General features: G+C 47.8%; 2 protein-coding genes across 2 annotated transcripts; both read right to left on the bottom strand.

The window, feature by feature from the left end:
• Positions 1 to 14,486: 14,486 nt before the first annotated feature.
• LOC125947201 (uncharacterized) lies at positions 14,487 to 17,502 on the bottom strand. Its single transcript, XM_049671600.1, has 3 exons — positions 17,361 to 17,502; positions 15,820 to 16,553; positions 14,487 to 15,230 (listed from the first exon to the last, which is right to left on the bottom strand). Exons 1-3 carry the CDS (start codon positions 17,500 to 17,502, stop codon positions 14,487 to 14,489), a joined length of 1,620 nt encoding a protein of 539 aa, XP_049527557.1.
• Positions 17,503 to 17,851: 349 nt separating this feature from the next.
• On the bottom strand, positions 17,852 to 18,560 carry LOC125946562 (uncharacterized). Its single transcript, XM_049670057.1, has one exon. The coding sequence runs from the start codon at positions 18,558 to 18,560 to the stop codon at positions 17,904 to 17,906; it is 657 nt and encodes a 218-aa protein (XP_049526014.1). The 3' UTR covers positions 17,852 to 17,903.
• Positions 18,561 to 19,154: the final 594 nt, after the last annotated feature.

The raw sequence follows: 19,154 nt of genomic DNA, 5'->3' as shown, positions 1-19,154 counted from the left end.
GGCAGGCGAGGGAAGGGGGGCGTTATAATCCGGTGGCAGCTGCTTGCGGCGCGGCCGCGCGGCCGCCGTATCTTGACAGCGACCTGCGACGTGGTAACGTGTGTACTCGCGCAGGCCTCAACTTCGTGTGATCCGCGATGCGAACAAAGCACGCGCAGTGCCGGTAGCTTCGTATGCGCTGTAATTTCGACGTGTAGTTCGCGTTGAAGCGAGAGGCAAGACGAAGGTCAATTCGCTGGCCACTGCGGCCGCGCTTCCTGACTGCCGCGTTCTGACAGCGGGTTCCTGCGGTCATCGAGCGAGATGTGTTCATGTTAACCTGTGCGCGCGCGACACCGTGCTTACTTTAGTTGATACGCTAATGTTTGCAAGTTTATACAACCGATAAAACTCATGGGCCGGATTCACAAAAACGTTCTTACGCTAACACTGTTCGTAGAAGCAGGTGTCAGCCAATCGTGCTGCTAGACGTATCACTAGCGAAGGCAGCTGGCCATTTGCAAACAGCACTTACGAACAAAAAGCTTCGTAAAGTCGGCTCCATAGCTTTACTTCGTGTAGCTGTCTACTAAATTGCTATCGCAATCGAAGCTTCGAATTCGGGCCAAACTGCGACTTCTTTCTAAAGTACAATTTTGATGCACACGCATTAACATTCGTACAGATTTGTTAGAGTGATCTGTCCATCGCTGGTAATTTTGATTTCAGTCGGATTTGTAGTTATGCGACGGCCGTGTAAAATAATTTGCGCCGTTGATAAATGCTAATCATATTTGATCTGGAGCGCTTGATTTTGCGATTTATTGCAAAATGCTTGATCAACCAAGACAGTTTCAATTCAGCCTACACAATGCTCATAACGTGCCCCTTATTTTCGTGAAATGTAAGTTAGTGTAACGTACAGGGTGTTTCACTTACGTTGGGCCAAACATTAAAAATCTGCAGATGCCATGTAACGGGACAGAACGAAGGTAATGTTGTTTGGCTTCGCTTGGAGATACTCAGGCTATTTTTCGCAACCCGCCTAAGTAGTTAATTAGTCCTAATCAATTAATCAACTTCTCAAATATAATTATTAGATTAAAAGTGTATATGGAAAAATTGTAGAGCAACATGTGAAACTCCCTATACAGCTTTCTGTTGCTCAATACGTGCTACATATACTTGTTTTTTCGAGCGTGAAATAAGCCCGCGAATACACACAATATTGCGGCGCGATTGGCCGCTCGAGCCACTTTGCGTGTGTCCTGCGCCATATATAGATGTTCTTGTATACCTGAAAATTACGTTTGTTATTTTTTCCAAAATTTGTGTGCGTTGATATATTGTAAAGGTAAACTGCTAAATCTGAACCTAAAAATGTTTTAAAAATGAGCATCATAAGTGCACATTGTTTCCTGATATTTATGCATTCATTTCTAAGCTCATTTCTATTGTGTCTTTATGTACTGTATACAAACTCTGTACTACTCCTATTGTATTGCTGTGTTCACGGCTCTGTGTCTTGTCTCCTCCTACCAAGGAAATGAAATTGAATCGAATTGCACTATCGACACCTTGGCAAATGAATCTGCCGTTTCATTTAGAACTAGGCCTCTATGTCCAGGTACCCAGGATGAATGGATATTAGATAAGTGTGGAGGTACTAGTGATTTAAACACTCGCCGAACCTGAGATTCATTAGGTGCCTTAAGTGATGTACACGAGGACAAATAATCAGTTAATATGGCTACTAGTAGTGACTAGTACTGACTAGTACTACCGATAAATATTCTACGATATATATTCGCAATATATTGTGGCAAAGAATTTGATTTTAAAGACAGGATCCTGTCGGCGGCGGCGCTGAGCTTCTGCATGGGCAGCTAGTTTAGCAGCACCGGCAGACGAAGCATTTCCACCGGTTTTGCCGCTCATTGCTGAGAAAGAAAGTGTCAACACGGGAACGCGTGGCTCCCTCGGAAAGCCTCCTCTAGCGGTCGCGGCGCAGGCGAAGTAGCGCATACGCAGTGGGTTTGAAGCCCATTTCAGCGCTTTGTTTCTATATATTGAATCATGTGCTCTAGGCAGACGACAACGACGATGAGGGCATTAACGGACTCCGTCTAGTGGATCAGTGGGATTTTCGGAGGACGAAGAAGACATGTCTCTGTTCTGTTTTGTTTGAACAGGTTGTCGTGCTGTTCTTGAAGAACGTCTTCCTGTCTTCTGTTCGCGTTGTACCGCGACACTGGTGGAGGTGCTGGGTATTGACCGCACCTGATGCTCCAGACTCCTTCTATGAGTCGTTCATCTAGCTCGGATGCATTGTTACCAGTTACGACAACCGTGTATCGCGTCAGTCGTCGACTGCTAAGCCTTACCCCGGAGTTCTCCCCTCTTCAACCACCTCTTTCCAGGAGCTCCACCCGTCGCGTCAATCGCCGAAGTGGTACGCGACGAAATTAGGCAGGCGTTCCCGGCTCCCGGCTGCCGATCTTCAAGACCACCAGCGTCCCATAAGTTACGCCGCCGCTGTCCGATGTCCCCCACCCGTTACAACCACACCGCCGTACCACGAGCTTCCGACAGCCGCTCCTTGGTCGCCGCCGCAAGAGGAGGCTTTGAGGCGCGCACCCGTGATGCTGACGCAGTCATACCACCAGCCGTCATTCCCCGCGACTTATTCCACGCCGCAAAACGACCCTACGAGACGGCCGCAATTCTGGAGATCCGACGCGTGGCGCACCATCGATAACCGCCCTCTCTGTTTTCAACTGCGGAGGTGTCGGCCATATTTCGCACCATTGCTGGAATTGCGACACATCATTTCGTCCACTTCGTCCGTGGTCTGATGATCGACGTGCAAATGATGACTCCATGCTACGCCGCGACGACGCTGCTTTTCAGGGACCTCCCCTAGCGCACCCGAATGACGAATCCGTTCCCAATGATCGGACTGATTTCGGCCATCGGTCACGCTCTCCAACCCCTCGACGCCAGATGCCTGCTGTACGTACCTTTGCTGACCTTCAAGGACGAAGGTCACCCAGCCCCCGCAGGGGAAACTGAAGGCGGCGACCAGTCTCGGTAAGGTTGCTGGCCCGCCTCAAGACAATAAAAAGCTTCCAACTCTCCCGCTGCAGAACTCCGAGAAGCCGATAACCACCGACCCCGAAGAAATTGTGAGCGCCAACCTTGATGTTTTCGTGGATCGGCAGCCGATGACAGCGTAAGTCGACACTGGTGCCGACTTCTCTATAATAAGTCAGGAACTCGCCCTCCGCCTGTAGAAAGACGCCATGGACGGGACCTCACATAAGGACGGCAGGCGGCCAATTACTGATGCTTACTGGAAGATGTACTGCTAGAATTAACATTGGAGATTTTTCTTTCGTGCCGCTTTCATCGTTCTGCCTGCTTGCTGTAAAGATTTCATTATTGGAATAGATTTCCTAAGGGAATATAGCGCCGTAATTAACATTCCATACCGCATGGTGACGTTTTATAAGAGCCCTGGTTTAGTCCATTGCTAATCGCCGCAACACAACTCCTGTCGTTCCAGCGCCTACACAAGACCCAGCTCCTGTACTTGTCAGCACTGTTTTGCCGCAACACGAACGAGAACGGCTTCTTACGCTATTGGCCAAGTTGAACGACTGCTTTGTGTCGACGTCAAGAGTCGGTCGAATGCCTATAACAAAGCACCGATTAATTACAGAGGATACGGCAAGACAAATTCACTAAAATCTTTATCGTGTGGATCCCAGAGAACATGAAGCCATACAACAACAGGTGACAAAAATTCTTCAAGACAACCTGACCAACCGTCAACGAGTCCCTGGGCATCCCCTGTAGTTCTAGTCATGAAAAAATATGGCCGCTTTCCTTTCTATGTGGACTACCGAAAACTAAATCAGGTGACGAAGAAAGACGTGTACCCGCTTTTCCTTATCGACGATTCCCCCGACAGGCTTCAACACGCACGTTACTTCTCTTTAATGGACTTAAAAAGCGGGTATTGGCAAATCGAGGTAGACCCGAGAGACCGTGAGAAAAATGATTTTTTGGCACCAGACGGCCTATACGAATTTAAGGTTTTGCCTTTTGGCTTGTGCTCTGCCACTGATACGTTCCAACTCCTCATGGATATTGTGTTTTTGGGTCTGAACTGGAAAACCTGCTTAGTGAGCTTCGACGACGTCATTGTGTTCTCCGCAACGTTTGAAGAACACCTCGAACGGCTTGAAACGGTTTTTCAGTCCATACAATCCGCTGGCCTATCCCTGAAGCCCGAAAAGGGCCACTTTGGCTTTGCGGAACTACAGTTTCTTGGTCACCTCGTCAGTCACAACGGTGTCCGCCCGGATCCTGAAAAAAATTGCCGCCGTTGCACAGTTTTCCCTAGCATCCGATGATGATGATAAAAATGTATTTATTGTAGGATGCCTCGAAGGCCTATTATGTGGACAAGGAAGGGGAGAGGGGAGGAGAAATTAGAGCCGTCCTAGAAGCTGCGTGTCCTTGGCGAAACCCAAGAGCAAGAAAAAGGCTGTCAAGCGCTTCCTCGGTCTCTGCACCTACTACCGACGGTTTATTGCAGACTTTTCTCGCATTGCGTCGCTGTTAACTCGCCTCACGAGAGATGACGCTGCTTTTGTATGGGGCGACGAAGAGCTAGGTGCATTTAACGTCTTCCGGCAGCGTCTCCAGACACCTCCAGGTCTTGTCCACTTCGATGAGACCGCTCCTACATTGCTCCACACTGATGCCAGCAATGTTGGCTTAGGAGCTGTTCTTGTGCAGCGGTAGGAGGACACCTAAAGAGTGATTGCGTACGCAAGCACAACGCTTTCAAACACAGAAGCAAATTATTCCACAACTGAGAAAGAATGCCTCGCGATGGTATGGCTGGTTATGAAATTTCGCCCATATTTGTATGGCCGCCCTTTCAAAGTTCTCAGCGACCACCAATTACTGTGTTGGTTGACGAACCTTAAAGATCAATCTGGAGGATTGGCACGTTGGAGCCTAACGCTGCAAGAGTTACGCTGCAAGAGTTTGACATGACGGTCATGTACAAGTCGAGGAAGCCACATACGGATCCTGACTGCCTGACTCGGTCGCTGATATAGTCGGCTTCTCCATTCGAAGAAGAAGAAACAGCATTACTTTGTGCATTCATCCGCCATCGTGCAACAACAACGGAATGACCCTGACCTTGCTTGTACTAATCAATTACTTACACGAAAGATCTGCGAAAGCACCTAGAGTTATTTTTATTTTTGTTTATTTTCAATACTGTGAGCCCGAAAGGGCTCATTGTATTGGGGAAATTCACAACACTAAGAGCGAATATACAAACAGCGTAATACAAGCAGCACAATGCAAATTGAAAGCAAAAATGTATAAACAGCATACAGCAGCTTAAACAAAACAGCAGCAGAAACAGCGTAGTACAACCCCAAATAAAAAAACATTGAATTTCAACATATAATGATTCTAGAGTTTTTTTAGAACTGGCAAGCGAATTCGCACCGTCAAATATTTCTGAGGTAAGCTTGTTCCACTCTCTTGGCAAGAGGATTGTCATCGTTTTGTTTACGGTCAAAGTCCTTTACAAAAGAAACTTTTCTTCGACCGTGTCCCCCTATCTGCTGGTCATTCCTGCAGCTCTTCGTACGGAAGTACTTCAAGCCTGTCACAACAATGTGACTTTTGGTCACTTAGGCTACACGCGAACATTGGGCAGGCCGAGACCTACCACCGCCGTCAAACATCACGTGCGCGCTTGTGTCGACTGCCAGAGGCGCAAGTCGCCTCCGACGAAACCAGCCGGCCTCCTACAACCTGTCCAGGTTCCTCGAACACCATTTGATCAAATCGGAATGAATATTTTGGACCCACTTCCTACTTCTACTGCAGGGAATCATTTTGTTCTCGTCGCAACCGACGATCTGACACGTTACGCTAAAACAAATGCCATCCAGCGAGGCACAGCAGCCGAGGTGGCGCGCTTCTTCATTGAGAATCTTGTGTGGCGACACGGCGCACCAAGCGTCGTAATAACTGGCCGAGGAACCGCATTCACAGCTGCACATTTACATCAGGTTTTGCTGCTAAGTGGAACGGCTCATCGGAAGTCAACCGCCTACCACCCACAAACCAACGGGTTTTCAGAGTGCCTAAACAAAACCATAGAAGACGTGCTTTCAATTTACGTGGATGTAGAACATAAAAATTGGGATAACATCCTCCCTTATATCACGTTTGCGTACAACACGGGGAAACAATAGATCACGCGCATGACTCCGTTCAGCCTTGTTCAAGGTCGGGATGTACGAACAATGTTGGATGCAATGTTTCCACACGATTTTGACGACACTGATACGGACGCCGATGTGTTTACGCAACGCGCCGAAGAAGCTCAGCAACTCGCGCTTGCGGAACTGCCAGCAGCAAGACTACGACACAGGCCGCTATGATGCTCACGGTAGAACCGTAACCTATGAAGTCGGCGACAGAGTGTGGGTTTCAACACCCATACGGAAACGAGGCCTGTCCGAAAAGCTGTTAAGGCGATACTTCGGCCCATATCGAGTATTGCGGCGACTCAGTGATGTCACCTACGAGGTCGTCCCCGATAGTCCCAACTGTACGCGGCGCCGCCCGCACCGTCCTGAACTTGTACATGTCGTACGCAGGAAGCCGCATGTGAGCGAATGACTAGGCGAGAGACCGTCACTTCCGCAAGTCACATTTCTGGTCTAGCATCGGTGCGATGCTCTTTTAGGGAGGGACAAATGACGCGTGTGCTCTAGGCAGACGACAACGACGATGGGGCCATTAACGGACTCCGTCTAGAGGGTTAGTGCAATTTTTCGAGCACGAATAAGACGTGTCTTTGTTCTGGTTTGTTTGAACAGGTTGTCCTGCTGTTCCTGAAGAACGTCTCCATGCCTTCTTTTCGCGTTGTACCGCGACAATATGGTATCCATGGACGCCCTCGCTGCATGCCTGGTCACCACCGCTGAGCATGTCGCGTGCGGTACTCTGTCTTCCTCCTCACGGTTTCGCCATACTTTCCTCCTACTCTTTCCTCTTCGCTCTCTCTTCGTTTCGCCATCTTTCATCCCCCGCTCCGCTCCGCGTTCGCTCTTTCATTCTTCGCTGTGCTCGTTCGCGGTGCCTGCCTGCTCTTCTCCTCAGCCACGCCTGCGCATGGCGCCGCCTTACGCAGTTTAGCTCTGAGCCTGAGGTAATCTGTGGTGGGTTCGAGGGCTAGCTGGCAGCATCGTGTGGGCTGTGTGCTCGCACGCCTCGTTTGCGTTGAAGCAAGATGCAGCCGCGAAGGCGAATTCGCTCGCCGCTGCTGCCGCTTTTCATCACGCCAGCATTCTGACAGCGAGTTTTCGTGGCTATTGAGTGAGATGTGTTCATGTTTACTTGTGCGAGCGTGACTGCGCTTGCTAATTTAGTTAGTAATTAAATGCTTGCAGCCTATTATTTAGCTAATAAAACTACTAACTTACTGCGAATAGCTGTCTAATCATTTGTTTCAAAGATCCCTTCGAAGTATTAAATCCTGTTGGTTGAAGTGCGTAGAAGTTCCTTTTCTGGAGTTTTACATGCCAAAACCAGTTCTGATTATGAGGTACGCCGTAGCGAAGGGCTCCGGATTAATTTTCGCCACCTGGGGTTTTTTAACGTGCACTACAACGCAAGCACACAGGCGTTTTTGCATTTTTGCCTCCATTGAAACGCGGCCGCTGCGGCCGGGATTCAATACCGCGATGTCGTGTTCAGCAGCGCAAGCCTTAGCTGACTGAGCCACCGCGGCGGTTAAGTGCGTAGAAGTTACGTTTGACATATAAGACTATCCTTTCGTGCCTGGTAGAGTGGAAGTGCTACTGCAGAACATAAAGTGCAGCAAACTGTTTGAAGAATTAGCCGGGCAGCTTGAAATGTTCAGTGAGTGATTGTGGAAGTTTCTGTATTGTGCCTGAAATATGTCCGTTTATTTTAAAATTACTTGACTTCCTGTTCAATCGGGTTAAGGGAACTGGACGTTTGCCATACCCCTTGGCTGCTCTCTTTTTAACTGCTTATGCTTCTCACCCCTGAGGGAAGAGTGAACAACGTGTGTCAACTAAGCCATGGAAAATGCCTGTTGCCTTCACAAAGACAAGTCCCCTTGACGAAACACAGGCAAATGCCTGACTCAACGATGTTCTCCCCCTGTTAAGTACTTCGTAGCCTCCAACTTCTGCGTCAAATTTTCTCTTGTTTTAAGATCCTCATCATCAGTGAACTAAAAGACGCAATTATATTGGCTATAATTTGGCAACGTCAACTCAGTGAGTTATCACTATTTCCTTCGCAGGTGAATTGCTGCCCGACGTAAAGCATCCTGATGACATCGCCGAAACTTTGAATGCCTTGTACCATCGCAAGAAAAACTATGCCCGTACAACTGAAATGCGCTGTCCACCTTCTTTCGCTGCCGACCATCTTCTGCACCGTGTTTTTTTCGATTACGGCAATTGACCCTCGTCTGATTCGAAACGCTGGTTATGCTTTTCGTGATGTCCAAGAGCATGTTCACAAGCCTCTAACCACTGTGCTGTACTGCTTTCAAAAAGATCCCAGGCTTGAGGCAGAGCTCATAAAGGCATTAAAAAATGTGACCATGGTTTCCCTAAGTGGACGTTGGAACAATGTCAAGCTCCTTACTGAGGCCGGTGAACATCGTATCACACACGTGCTGGTGCTGGATCTCGACTGGCTGGAAGAAAAGTACGTTATTTTCAAGTATCTCAGACTTTTCTACACGTACTTTTGGGTTATTGCTCTAATGCCGCAAAAAGAAATGGAAACGACCTGCCCAAAGTATAGGCAACATGTCGAATACGTTACCTGCGTGTCAGAGGTGGAGATAAGGGGCTTTGAGGAATTTCCCATATCGTCAACTAGGTTGTCCTGGAGCCAGCTTCGTGGCAAGACTCTCATTGCGGGAAGTTACACATTGACGCACAAAAAGTCGGATCTATCGTCAATCGAAGAAATTCTCGGAGCTGTAGGCGCGTCCGTGGCATGGATCGATGAATTATCTGCGAAAAAAATAGAGCCACACGATGTCGACCGCGCAGATATCATACTTACTACACCGTATCTGAGCGACCGGACGATGAAGCAATGCTTCATCCCCGCGCCGGTCACGCACACAGATATTTCCTTTTACGTTCAAGAGGGCCTAATACCGCATTCTCCGCAAAGTCTAACGCGAGTATTCGATTTCGACACTAACTCCACAATCATGGGTGCCTCCTTGGCAGCGTTGGCGCTCACAATGGAAGTTTTGCTGGTGACGCTGTTCCTGTTATATACGCGAAAGAAACTGGGAGAGCCAATTGAAGGTCCCCTAACACTCGTGCTGTCCTGCCTGGCGTCAAAAGGCGCTGAGGTAGATCCAGCATCAGTTCGGTCTCAAGCAAGGCGAGTGCTGCTCTCCGCGTGGCTACTGGGCTCTGTCTGCCTCGTAGTATATGCACAGTGCGTTTTCATTTCGTCGTTGGCGATCGAGAGACCTTCGATAGGCACATTCACAGTCGCCGACCTAAGAAATGCCTTGGTCGATGAAGCAATGTCTCCGTGCATGGACTACCACATGGCTTCTTTCCTCCACATGTTCGAGCACTTCCTCTACGACTTTCTCTTCGTCGGGAAACGAGGTTCCTCCAACTCCTACGTCTACACAGAAAACTTGACTCCCGCCTGCCTGCCAGACGTAGTCAATGGAAACGCGACTTACATCGCGCCAACACTTTCCGAGCGCCGACGCCTCCAACTATTCGGGCGTGCAGTCATCAAAGCCGACGGAGCGCTGAGCAACGTGGTCATCGCAACATGCATGCGGAAAAACTCCGCTTATCGGTTCGCCTACGACGCGCTGCTAAGGCGCATGTTTGAAACAGGCTTGGCGGTACGGGATGGAAGATCCCTTGGAAGTGAGCAGCGTGATTCGATAGAAGACAAGCGGGCCTTCTTCCCTCACGAGTTCACGATGATCTTGTGGATTGCAGGATGCTCTTTGTCAATAGCCACGTTTCTTATCGAGCGTGCTGTCTGCTGCTCTGCTAGCACACGTACGGGCTATATTGGCTGTAGTACTGCTTCACTGGACTGCTTTTGTTCAATTCACTGCGAACGCTTGAAAGAAACCAAGTCTGCACACAGCACTGACATCGTACGCGACGCAGAACAGCAACTGTCAGAAGGCAGTTTGCAGGTGGGATAGCAAGTGCGAGAAATCTGAAAGACTTATCAAACGGATTTCTCGACAGAGTATTGGCTCATTCAAGACTCACAAACCCACAGAATGACGTGCTTCATTAGAACTGCTTCATTACAACATTCAGCTGAATGGCCTTCCGTAGGAATCGCAACTGTTGTGTGTCGCAAAATTGTTGGTTCATTGCTTTCGAATCAGTCTACTCAAAGAACCTAGAGTACTGCCACCGGAAAAGGACTACGCATTGATCCTGCATAAATGTTCCGCCATGTGCTGTTCCTGAAGAAGCAGATGAAAAGGAGGGTAGCCAACCCATCGCGCCAGGAGGGGTAACGGTATTGTTCAAGAAGTGAAAGTTACCACATTTGTGTTACGGTAAACAGCGCGACTGGCGTGCCTCGGGAACGGAGAACGTACGTGAATCGTGATACGGACTGTACGTGTGCGTGCAACGTCAAAGGAAGCTGCCAAGGACACAAGTACCAAGTGCAGTTTCAGTAGACGCCTAATGTCGTGTGAGTCCTGTAGGACTGTGCGGTGAAGAGTAAGCGAGTCTTGCGTTGTCGAGACCGACAACGGGAGATTCTTGCATGTTTGTCAAATACCACCCAGAATTGAGCACATGTAATAATGAAATTGTGTGTCACATGTACCAATAAATATGCACTCAATGAAGCACTTTCGCATGTACTTTATTACACAAACCACATGAAGATACCCTTGCTTTTTTCCGGCACATTCAATAGGCACAGACTTGGTGCGAACGCTGTTTTGCAAAGTGCCAAGGAAACCATCCAGCTCATTTTGGATTTTGCCCAATCTGGAACAAGCAAACCTAAATAGTCTAGGGGTGCAGGTCACATGTTCAAAAATTATTTAATAGAGGTATTCGAGAAAAAGTACCTTAAATAATCGAAGACAATATAAATATCCACTCATTTTTTAGACACGTCTATAATGAAGTTCGTGCGGAGTCCGCTATGTAAAAAACGCTGATATACCAGGTGTTCAAATTAATCTTTACGGAATATTTAAAAATCACCTGTGGCAGGTAACATAATTTTTACTGTGGTGCTGGGTTATTCGAGAAGGCGGACATTAGTAGCACAAGAAACTGAAACGCATATTCAAATAATTCCAAAATTGACTACTGAACTTCGTACTTAATTACTTTGTGACACATATTGCAATTTACGAATTGTAGCCGCTGAGTTTTCAAGACGCGTCCACTTGAAATAAATTTCCAGAATGACACCAGTTTCGAGATATTATTTCCCGAAGTGTGGGATTAAATGCATAGGCGTTCCAGTTACTTTTGTGGTTCAATGTATAAAACAGCATTTTGGTAAAAAAGTAAGTGGAACACAAAACATTTTTACAGCGAGTTTGATCGCGCATATCTCAAAACTGGTGTCATTATGGAAATTCATTCCAAGTGGGTATGCCTGACAAGCTCACCGGCTACAGTTCGTAAATTCCACTATGTGTCGTAAACTAATTAAATGAGAATGTTCATTAGTGAATGTTTGTTAATTAGTGGGTGTGTTTCGATTTTGGTGCTACTAATGTCCGCTTCTTAGAATAACCCAGCTCAACAATGAGAATTATGCTACCTGCCACAGACGACTTTGAAAAATTCCGTAAAGGTTAATTTTGAACACCCTGTAAATTATTTGTTACGTATATATTATGACGTTCCCAACTCCACGTCTTGTCAACAGGGTAGCTTTTAACTGACGACTGCTTTTAGTCGTCTGCTCTTCAATGACAGTTACTGTAACAAAATACAGGCACAGCATGTCACCAGATGCTCATAGAGTGACGTAAAATGAAGTGCTTAGTGCGATATTACGTATAGCAGGGCAACTTGTTTTAAAGGAAAGCGAGCTTGAGGAGTCTGGCGTAATGATAGATTGATTTGCCCATATTGAGACACCAAATCCATAGGTTGCCCTAAAATGAGGCCTTCGTTTAATGACTGGAAAATGTTAAACAGCTGTTACCTGTACTATACGTTTGCTGAAGAATTGGTGTCTCTGCTCATCAACCATGGCTCTCCTGCAGCGGAATTATTCGAAACAGCCCTGAAGTGCGTCGGTCGCTCTTCGTCGAGACTGCAATTATTATGCCTATCCTTTATGTAGTTGTATTCGAACAGAAACGTACTTACTAGAATTTTCAACAGTAAATTCTGGAATCAGTTACGAAGCTAATAGCAAGGACTACAAATTTTGCATTCAAAATTTTAAATATTGGCACACCTCAAAAATAACCTTCAAGATTCAAAGAAAATATGTCATACAATGAAGCATGAAAACTTTGATCAGTTTCTAGCGCAGAACCTATGAAGATGTGAAGAGTCATGGACAAACGCTGCATCGGACACTTCCATCTGCCAGGCTTATGCAAGGTGACCTGGCCGTTTAGCCCCCTGTCCCCATAAAGGCACTGGGTAAAATTGTAAGAATGCCTCTACTCAACAGGCAATGCCTCAAGCACGAGTAGGGAGCATGCAAGAGCGGGCTCTCAGAGCCTCCCAAGAATCCTTGGACACGACCACGTTGACGCGTATTGACCGGCTCAGCACACTCGAGCGCTCAGGAGAAAAACGCGAAAGCATTAGGGAACTGAAAAAGAAAGCATCGCATAAAATATGAACATTTAACACACAGTAAGCTCTTCCCTCCAGCTCACATCGTGGTAGCGTAGTCGATGCAGCAGGGGATCACCAGATGTATTTCGCATAGCATATGTGATACAAGGAAAGCTGCTTCCTGAATTTGATCAAAAGGTGCGCGGCATACAGAAAATACCCATGAATTGCACTCAAACTTACTTCCTATGACACGGTCTTCCGGATGGATCTTGCAGACTTTGCCGCATTGTGCAGTATTGTGGCCACGTCTATTACCCGCAAGCAGTTATTACTACGCACATCTCTTGACTAGATCCAACAGACACATCTCCCAAATCTACTCAGGCTGACGCGCATACAGTGCCAGAAACTATTTAATCAAATTTATTTTCTAGTGCCCATTTATTGCACAAGGAATAACCACCGTTTCCTAGTGCCACGGAAATGCAGATTCTCATCAAGTAACTATAGCGCTTTCAATACTATACCCACATTTCGAATATCCCTCTAGGAATGGCCATTTTCGCATAGTAGTTAGTTTCAGTGATCAAATGGAAACGATGTAACACAATCACGCACGGTGGATACTGCAATCCATCGACTGGAACAAATACAAAGAGCTACTTTGAAGAGCTCTGTATTGATAAGCGGTCGTGCAATAAGACACATATTGTAATTACAAAACTCCATACATATGCAGCAAAATTCATATTCCGAAATTTGCCTATCACCTCCGGAAGAAAACAAACGCTTCGCTGACCCCTACTATCGAGGATATAAGCGTAATAAAAGATGGCGCAGTGAGCGCGAGTAGGTATCTAGTAGATTATTTCGTGTCCTGTGATTCATACATAATGTTGACTATATGCAGAATGACTCTAGCAGTAGTCGCCCTCATAAGAATGTTTCTCTGGCGATGATAGCTGCGGCGTCCACGTCGATGACATGCCTTATTATATCCCGATGCTCGGCCACCGCTCTCCATGCTACAGGTTTTCCTTTCCGACGTAGCACAGCAGTTGTCTTTGTTTCTGAAAGTTGTTAGATTCGCCGATCTAGGTTGCCTTACAGTCTTTGCTAGGGATCTCGTAAATCACGCCTGGATAAAATTCACCATACATGGGGCCCTTTACACGCACTAGGTGACCGCGAAACTTTCTCTAAACACATGAGCTTTATATAAGTCATACCTACTAAACTTCAGGCCAGCGCCTCTTTACACCACGCGCATACGGCATTGCAACGCGTTTTTTTGTTCTGAAGAGCCTCTTGGAGCAACTTGACAGGACCCTCCCAACGCTCCTGTTGAGCCCTGAGAAGTTCTCGTTGCGCCGAACGAACCTGGTTATTGTAACGTGTCGTAGTTGCAGTAATAAGACTGATCACGACAGATTGTGTCGGAAACGCACACGGGTTGATTTGTCCTACATCGCAGCCATCTTGGAAGCTCCCCTGCTCTCTACCAGGGTTGCCTTCCTACATTACAAAAGGTGCTATGCATGGACACTACATCATCCCCTCAGGGAAGGAAAATTCAGTTTTGTTCAAACACATAGTAGAAAAAGATAAATGCACTTTTGTTCACACATAGTCTTTCAGGCGCTCACGTCGTTGCCTGGTTCGTTGGGGATACCTCTGTGAGGCGCTCTTGGGAGTTGCTGGTTGAGCTTCACTCGGAGTAGCTGTGCTGTGGCTTGGAAGGTCACTGTTACTTGGCACAGCTGCATCGTCCACATCTGGTATGTCGGTCTGGTCCTGGTGTCGTTCCATTTGAACTGTGCTCGCATCTTTGAAGAAGCTCGAGTTGCGACAAATCGACACTCCATCTCTGGACGCTGTGATTTTGGAGCCAGTGACTTTGGTGATTGTGTATGGATGGGGGTCATAGTAAGACGAGAACTTGTTTGACCTGTCTTGTTTGCAGAGGACTTGTTGTCCAACATGCAGCTGGTTGTGACTGGTGTGTCTATGAGAGTCGACGTACTGCTTGATGTATGCTTTTCTTTGGGTGTCATTCTGTCTCGCCTCAGAGGGAGCTGAGTTCTGAGTATCAGTAGCAATTGTCGGTGGAAGATTCTTCGTGGGTCTCCCAAATAGAAGTTCATACGGAGACTTTCCTGTGGAACCATGGAGTGTGGACCTGTAAGCCAGCAGGAACGACTGAAGCTCATTGGTCCACTCCAAATGGCTGACACGACTTGCGAGTGTTGACTTCGTTAGGGTCCGCATGAATCGTTCGGCTTCCCCGTTAGCCTCTGGCCACTGTGGAGTGATGCGGTGATGTTTGAATCCGAGCTCGCTAGCGAACTCTGCAAAACCCTCGCTCTGAAAGGGTGGGTCATTGTCTGACATTGCAATTTCTGGACAGCCGAACGAGTGAATATAGTACGCAGTTGCTTGATGACTAGAGGTGCTGCAAGAGTGTGTAAGATGCTAGCGACTGGGTACTTGGAGAAATCATCCACAACTACCATGGCATACTTGCCATCAGGGAAAGGGCCAGCAAAATTCTAACGACAATTCCTGTCCACGGGCCTTGAGGAAGCTCCTGAATTGGCAAAGGGTCTCGATGGTGTACCGGTGTGTTAGCTTGGCATGCCAGGCAGCTCTTAGCTGTCTGGTCCACTAGAGAGTCTATCCCTGGGAACCACAACTTCTCACGCAACAGCTGTTTTGTCTTGACAATGCCTTGGTGGCCTCGATGTGCAAGGTACACCGCTTTTGTGTGAAGTTGTGCTGGCAGTACTATCCGCGTGCCTCTTAGCACAGAGCCTCCTTTGGAGACTCACAGTTCTGTCGCAACGCGAGAGAAAGGCTGTAGAGTTGTGCTCTTCCAATGTTTGCCTTTCTGGGGTTGCTTTAGGGCTTGCTTGAGCGAGTTGATCACCAGGTCAGCTAACGTCGCTTCGGTTACCTCCTTTATGGTCATGGCACGAGGTAGGCTGTGAGACACGATGAAGTTCACATACTGTTCAGTGACAGACTCCATGCGCCGAAACGGTTCCGTGGAGTTTACTGGGTGGTGGGACAAGTAGTGAGATGGGTTGCTTGGACCACTAGTGTGTTCCACTTCAAAGGTGTATTGTTGAATTCGAAGTGCCAAACGCTCTAGCCGTGCTGAAGGCAGGGAGCGAGGGTTGCTGAGAATACTGACCAATGGCTTGTGGTCCGTCAGTAGGTGGAATGCTGTCCCATACAGGTAGATGTGAAAGTGCTCAATTCCCCACACTACAGCCAGCATTTCCCTTTCAATTTGAGAGTAGCGTGCCTTCACAGGAGAAAGGGCATGACTCCTATATGCTACCACCCTGGTTTCGCTTCCGGATGTCTGCGTGAGAATGGCACCTAGGCCATGAGGAGCAGCATCTACAATGAATGTGATGTCCGTTCCTGGGTCGAAGTAGGCAAGAGCTGTGGCCTCGGAAATCTGTCTCTTCAGTTCGTACAAGGCATCTTGCTGTATCTCTGTCCAACACCAGTGCTCTCCTTTGGCTGTGAGTTTCCTGAGTGGTTGGGTGAGGTGGGCCAGGTTCGGTATGAACCGACCACAGTAGTTAACAAGATAAAGGAGAGATTTCACTTCACTGGCACTGGTGGGTGGTGAGGCACCGATTACTGCAGACACCTTAGTGGGGTCTGGTTGCACACCTTTGCTTGAGACCACATGCCCGAAAAAGGTAAGTTCCTGCTTGGTGTAATTTGCATTTCTTGACGTTCAATGTGAGGCCACTTGCAAGTAGGCATTCCAGTGTCGCCTTCAAAGCTTCATCATGCTCTTTCTCAGTCTTTCCAAACACCAATATGTCATCGCTTACGTTGAGCACGTTGGGGATGTTGGTTAGAACCTGACGGATGGTGTCCTGGAACACTTCGGCTGCTTAGTTGATTCCGAAGTTGAGTCTCTTGTATCGGAAGAGTCCAGCATGTGTAGAGAATGTGGTGATCACACATGGGATGATGCATCAAGTTCTAATTGGTGGTATCCATCTTTCAGATCGAGTTTAGAGAATAATATGGATCCATTCAAAGCAACAAGGATGTCGTCCGCTGTCGGTGTGACATGTCTCTCACGCTGGATAGCTTGGTTAGCGCTGCGCATGTCGACACACATTCGAATATGCTCGGGGTCATGTAGTTTCGGTACTGCCATGATTGGAGATACCCAGGGGGTTGGTCCTTCAGTCTTTTCAATTATGCCGAGGGACTGTAGCCTTTCAAGCTCTTCTTCCAGTGGTTTTCGCATGGAGAAGGGGATATGTCTGTGAGGTTGCGCTACTGGGTGAACAAGGGGGTCAACATGGAGGTGTACTTGCAAGTCGTTTAGACAGCCCACTCCCTTGAAAAGGCCTGGGTAGGCCATTATCGGATCCAGTCTGTTTGGCATCTCTCCCACACTGTACGTGATCTGGACTAGTCCTAGACGGGAAGCTGCAGAGAAACTAAGTAGTGGGGTACAGTCTCCAGACACAACATAGAGAGTTTCATGGCTGCTGCTCTCCTTGTAGCTGATGAGAACGTCTAACTTCTCGAGTAGCGGTAAAGGAGAATTTGCGCCATAATCAAATACTTTCTTGGACGTCTTGGACAGCGTTTCCATGCTCAAACGCTTTTTAAGCTATTCGAACCAATGACAGACACGGTAGCGCCAGTGTCAACGGTAAAACGGACGGTCTCACCATCGAGTTTGAGATCCACCTGGGGAGAGGCCGCGATTGCGTAACAGTGAGAGGAAGTCATGAAAACGTGTTCATCAGTGTCAGGGCTGCTTTCCCGCACGACTGCGTGCACGGTTTTACTTGTTGAACGACACACACTAGCAAGGTGTCCAGTTTTGTGACAAGCATTACACTGTTTGCCAAGAGCGGGGCAGCTGGAGCGTCCCTGACAATGAGGCCATATTTTTCCGCAGTTGTAGCATGTTGCGTCTGTCCTTTGATGACGCGGAGGCTCGCGAGGCCGTGACGGCGCTTTCCCGTGATACTTCGGCTGATGAGGTCGCTAGGTGCGCTTGGAGTTCACTGCAACTGTAGACGCTGACGCTGAGTTTTCTTTATACTGCTGACGTTCTTGCTCGATCACGGAGATGTTGTGCTCGACCTCTTCAAACAACCTGCCTTGTTTGAGAATTCCTTGCAAGTCGAGGTCATGCTGCATGGCATACCGGCGTAGACGTGTTGACACTGTAGACAGTAGGATTTGATTCTTGATTTCGGTGTCGGCATCGGCGAAAGCACAGTGCTTAACGAGCTGTCGTAGTCTGGCGTAGAACGCTTCGAGTGATTCGTTTTCCATTTGCTTGGCTTGACGGAAGCGGTAAATCTCGAAGGTAGTGTTCACTCGGGGTGCGAAATAGCCATCGAGCTTCCTGCGTGCTGCGGTGTAGAGAGGCGTTGCGTTGCTGGAGCCACCGGTGCTTGAAAGGGTAGACGCAGTTGCGGCGGCGGGAGGATCAGGTAGCGAACAGTAAATGTCATAAACTTCTTCACCAACGTAGTGTAGTAGTAGGGCCGCCTTCCGGGCGTCGGCTGTGATGCCGCAGGCTATGATGAAGTTTTCGAAGCGTTTCACCCACTTCAACCATTCGGTTCCGACGTTGTTGGCGTCAGTGGCACGCGCGTCGAAGAAAGGAAACGAGGGAAGCATGCTGTGCGCCATACCGCAAAGTAGAAGTTCGGTCGATGTGTTCTGATATCTTCCTTCCGTTCAAAATAGTTGCTTGACAGCCTTCACGTAGTTCAGACGCATCCTCGTCGCCATTGTAACGTGTCGTAGTTGGAGTAATAAGACTGATTACGACAGATTGTGTCGGGAACACACACGGGTTTATTTGTGCTACATCGCAGCCATCTTGGAAGCTCCCCTGCTCTCTACCAGAGTTGCCTTCCTACATTACAAAAGGTGCTATGCATGGACAGTACAGTTATCATGACAGGCTATGCCATCGACAGGCACGTCGCAGCTATCATCGTCAGAAAAAAATGTTTATCTGCATGCTTACTACTAGAGAACATCGTTTAACTGCGTGAACAAATAGACTACAGAGACAGCATGGAACAAGGACGGGCACAGACTTGCCCAACTAATGTTTATTCCACAAAGACCACATATAAGTACATATTAGCGAAGATCGTTTAACTGCGTGAACCAACGGACCACAGAGACAGCATGGAACAAGGACAGGCGCAGACTTGCAACTAATGTTTTTTCCACAAAGACCACATATTGTATGTGGTCTTTGTAGAATATGAA

The sequence above is a fragment of the Dermacentor silvarum genome, chromosome 7, assembly GCF_013339745.2.
Source record: "Dermacentor silvarum isolate Dsil-2018 chromosome 7, BIME_Dsil_1.4, whole genome shotgun sequence".
NCBI classification, from domain to species: Eukaryota; Metazoa; Arthropoda; class Arachnida; order Ixodida; family Ixodidae; genus Dermacentor; species Dermacentor silvarum.
Note: the sequence above shows the minus strand (reverse complement) of the source record. Positions and strands in the feature narration are given on the sequence as shown.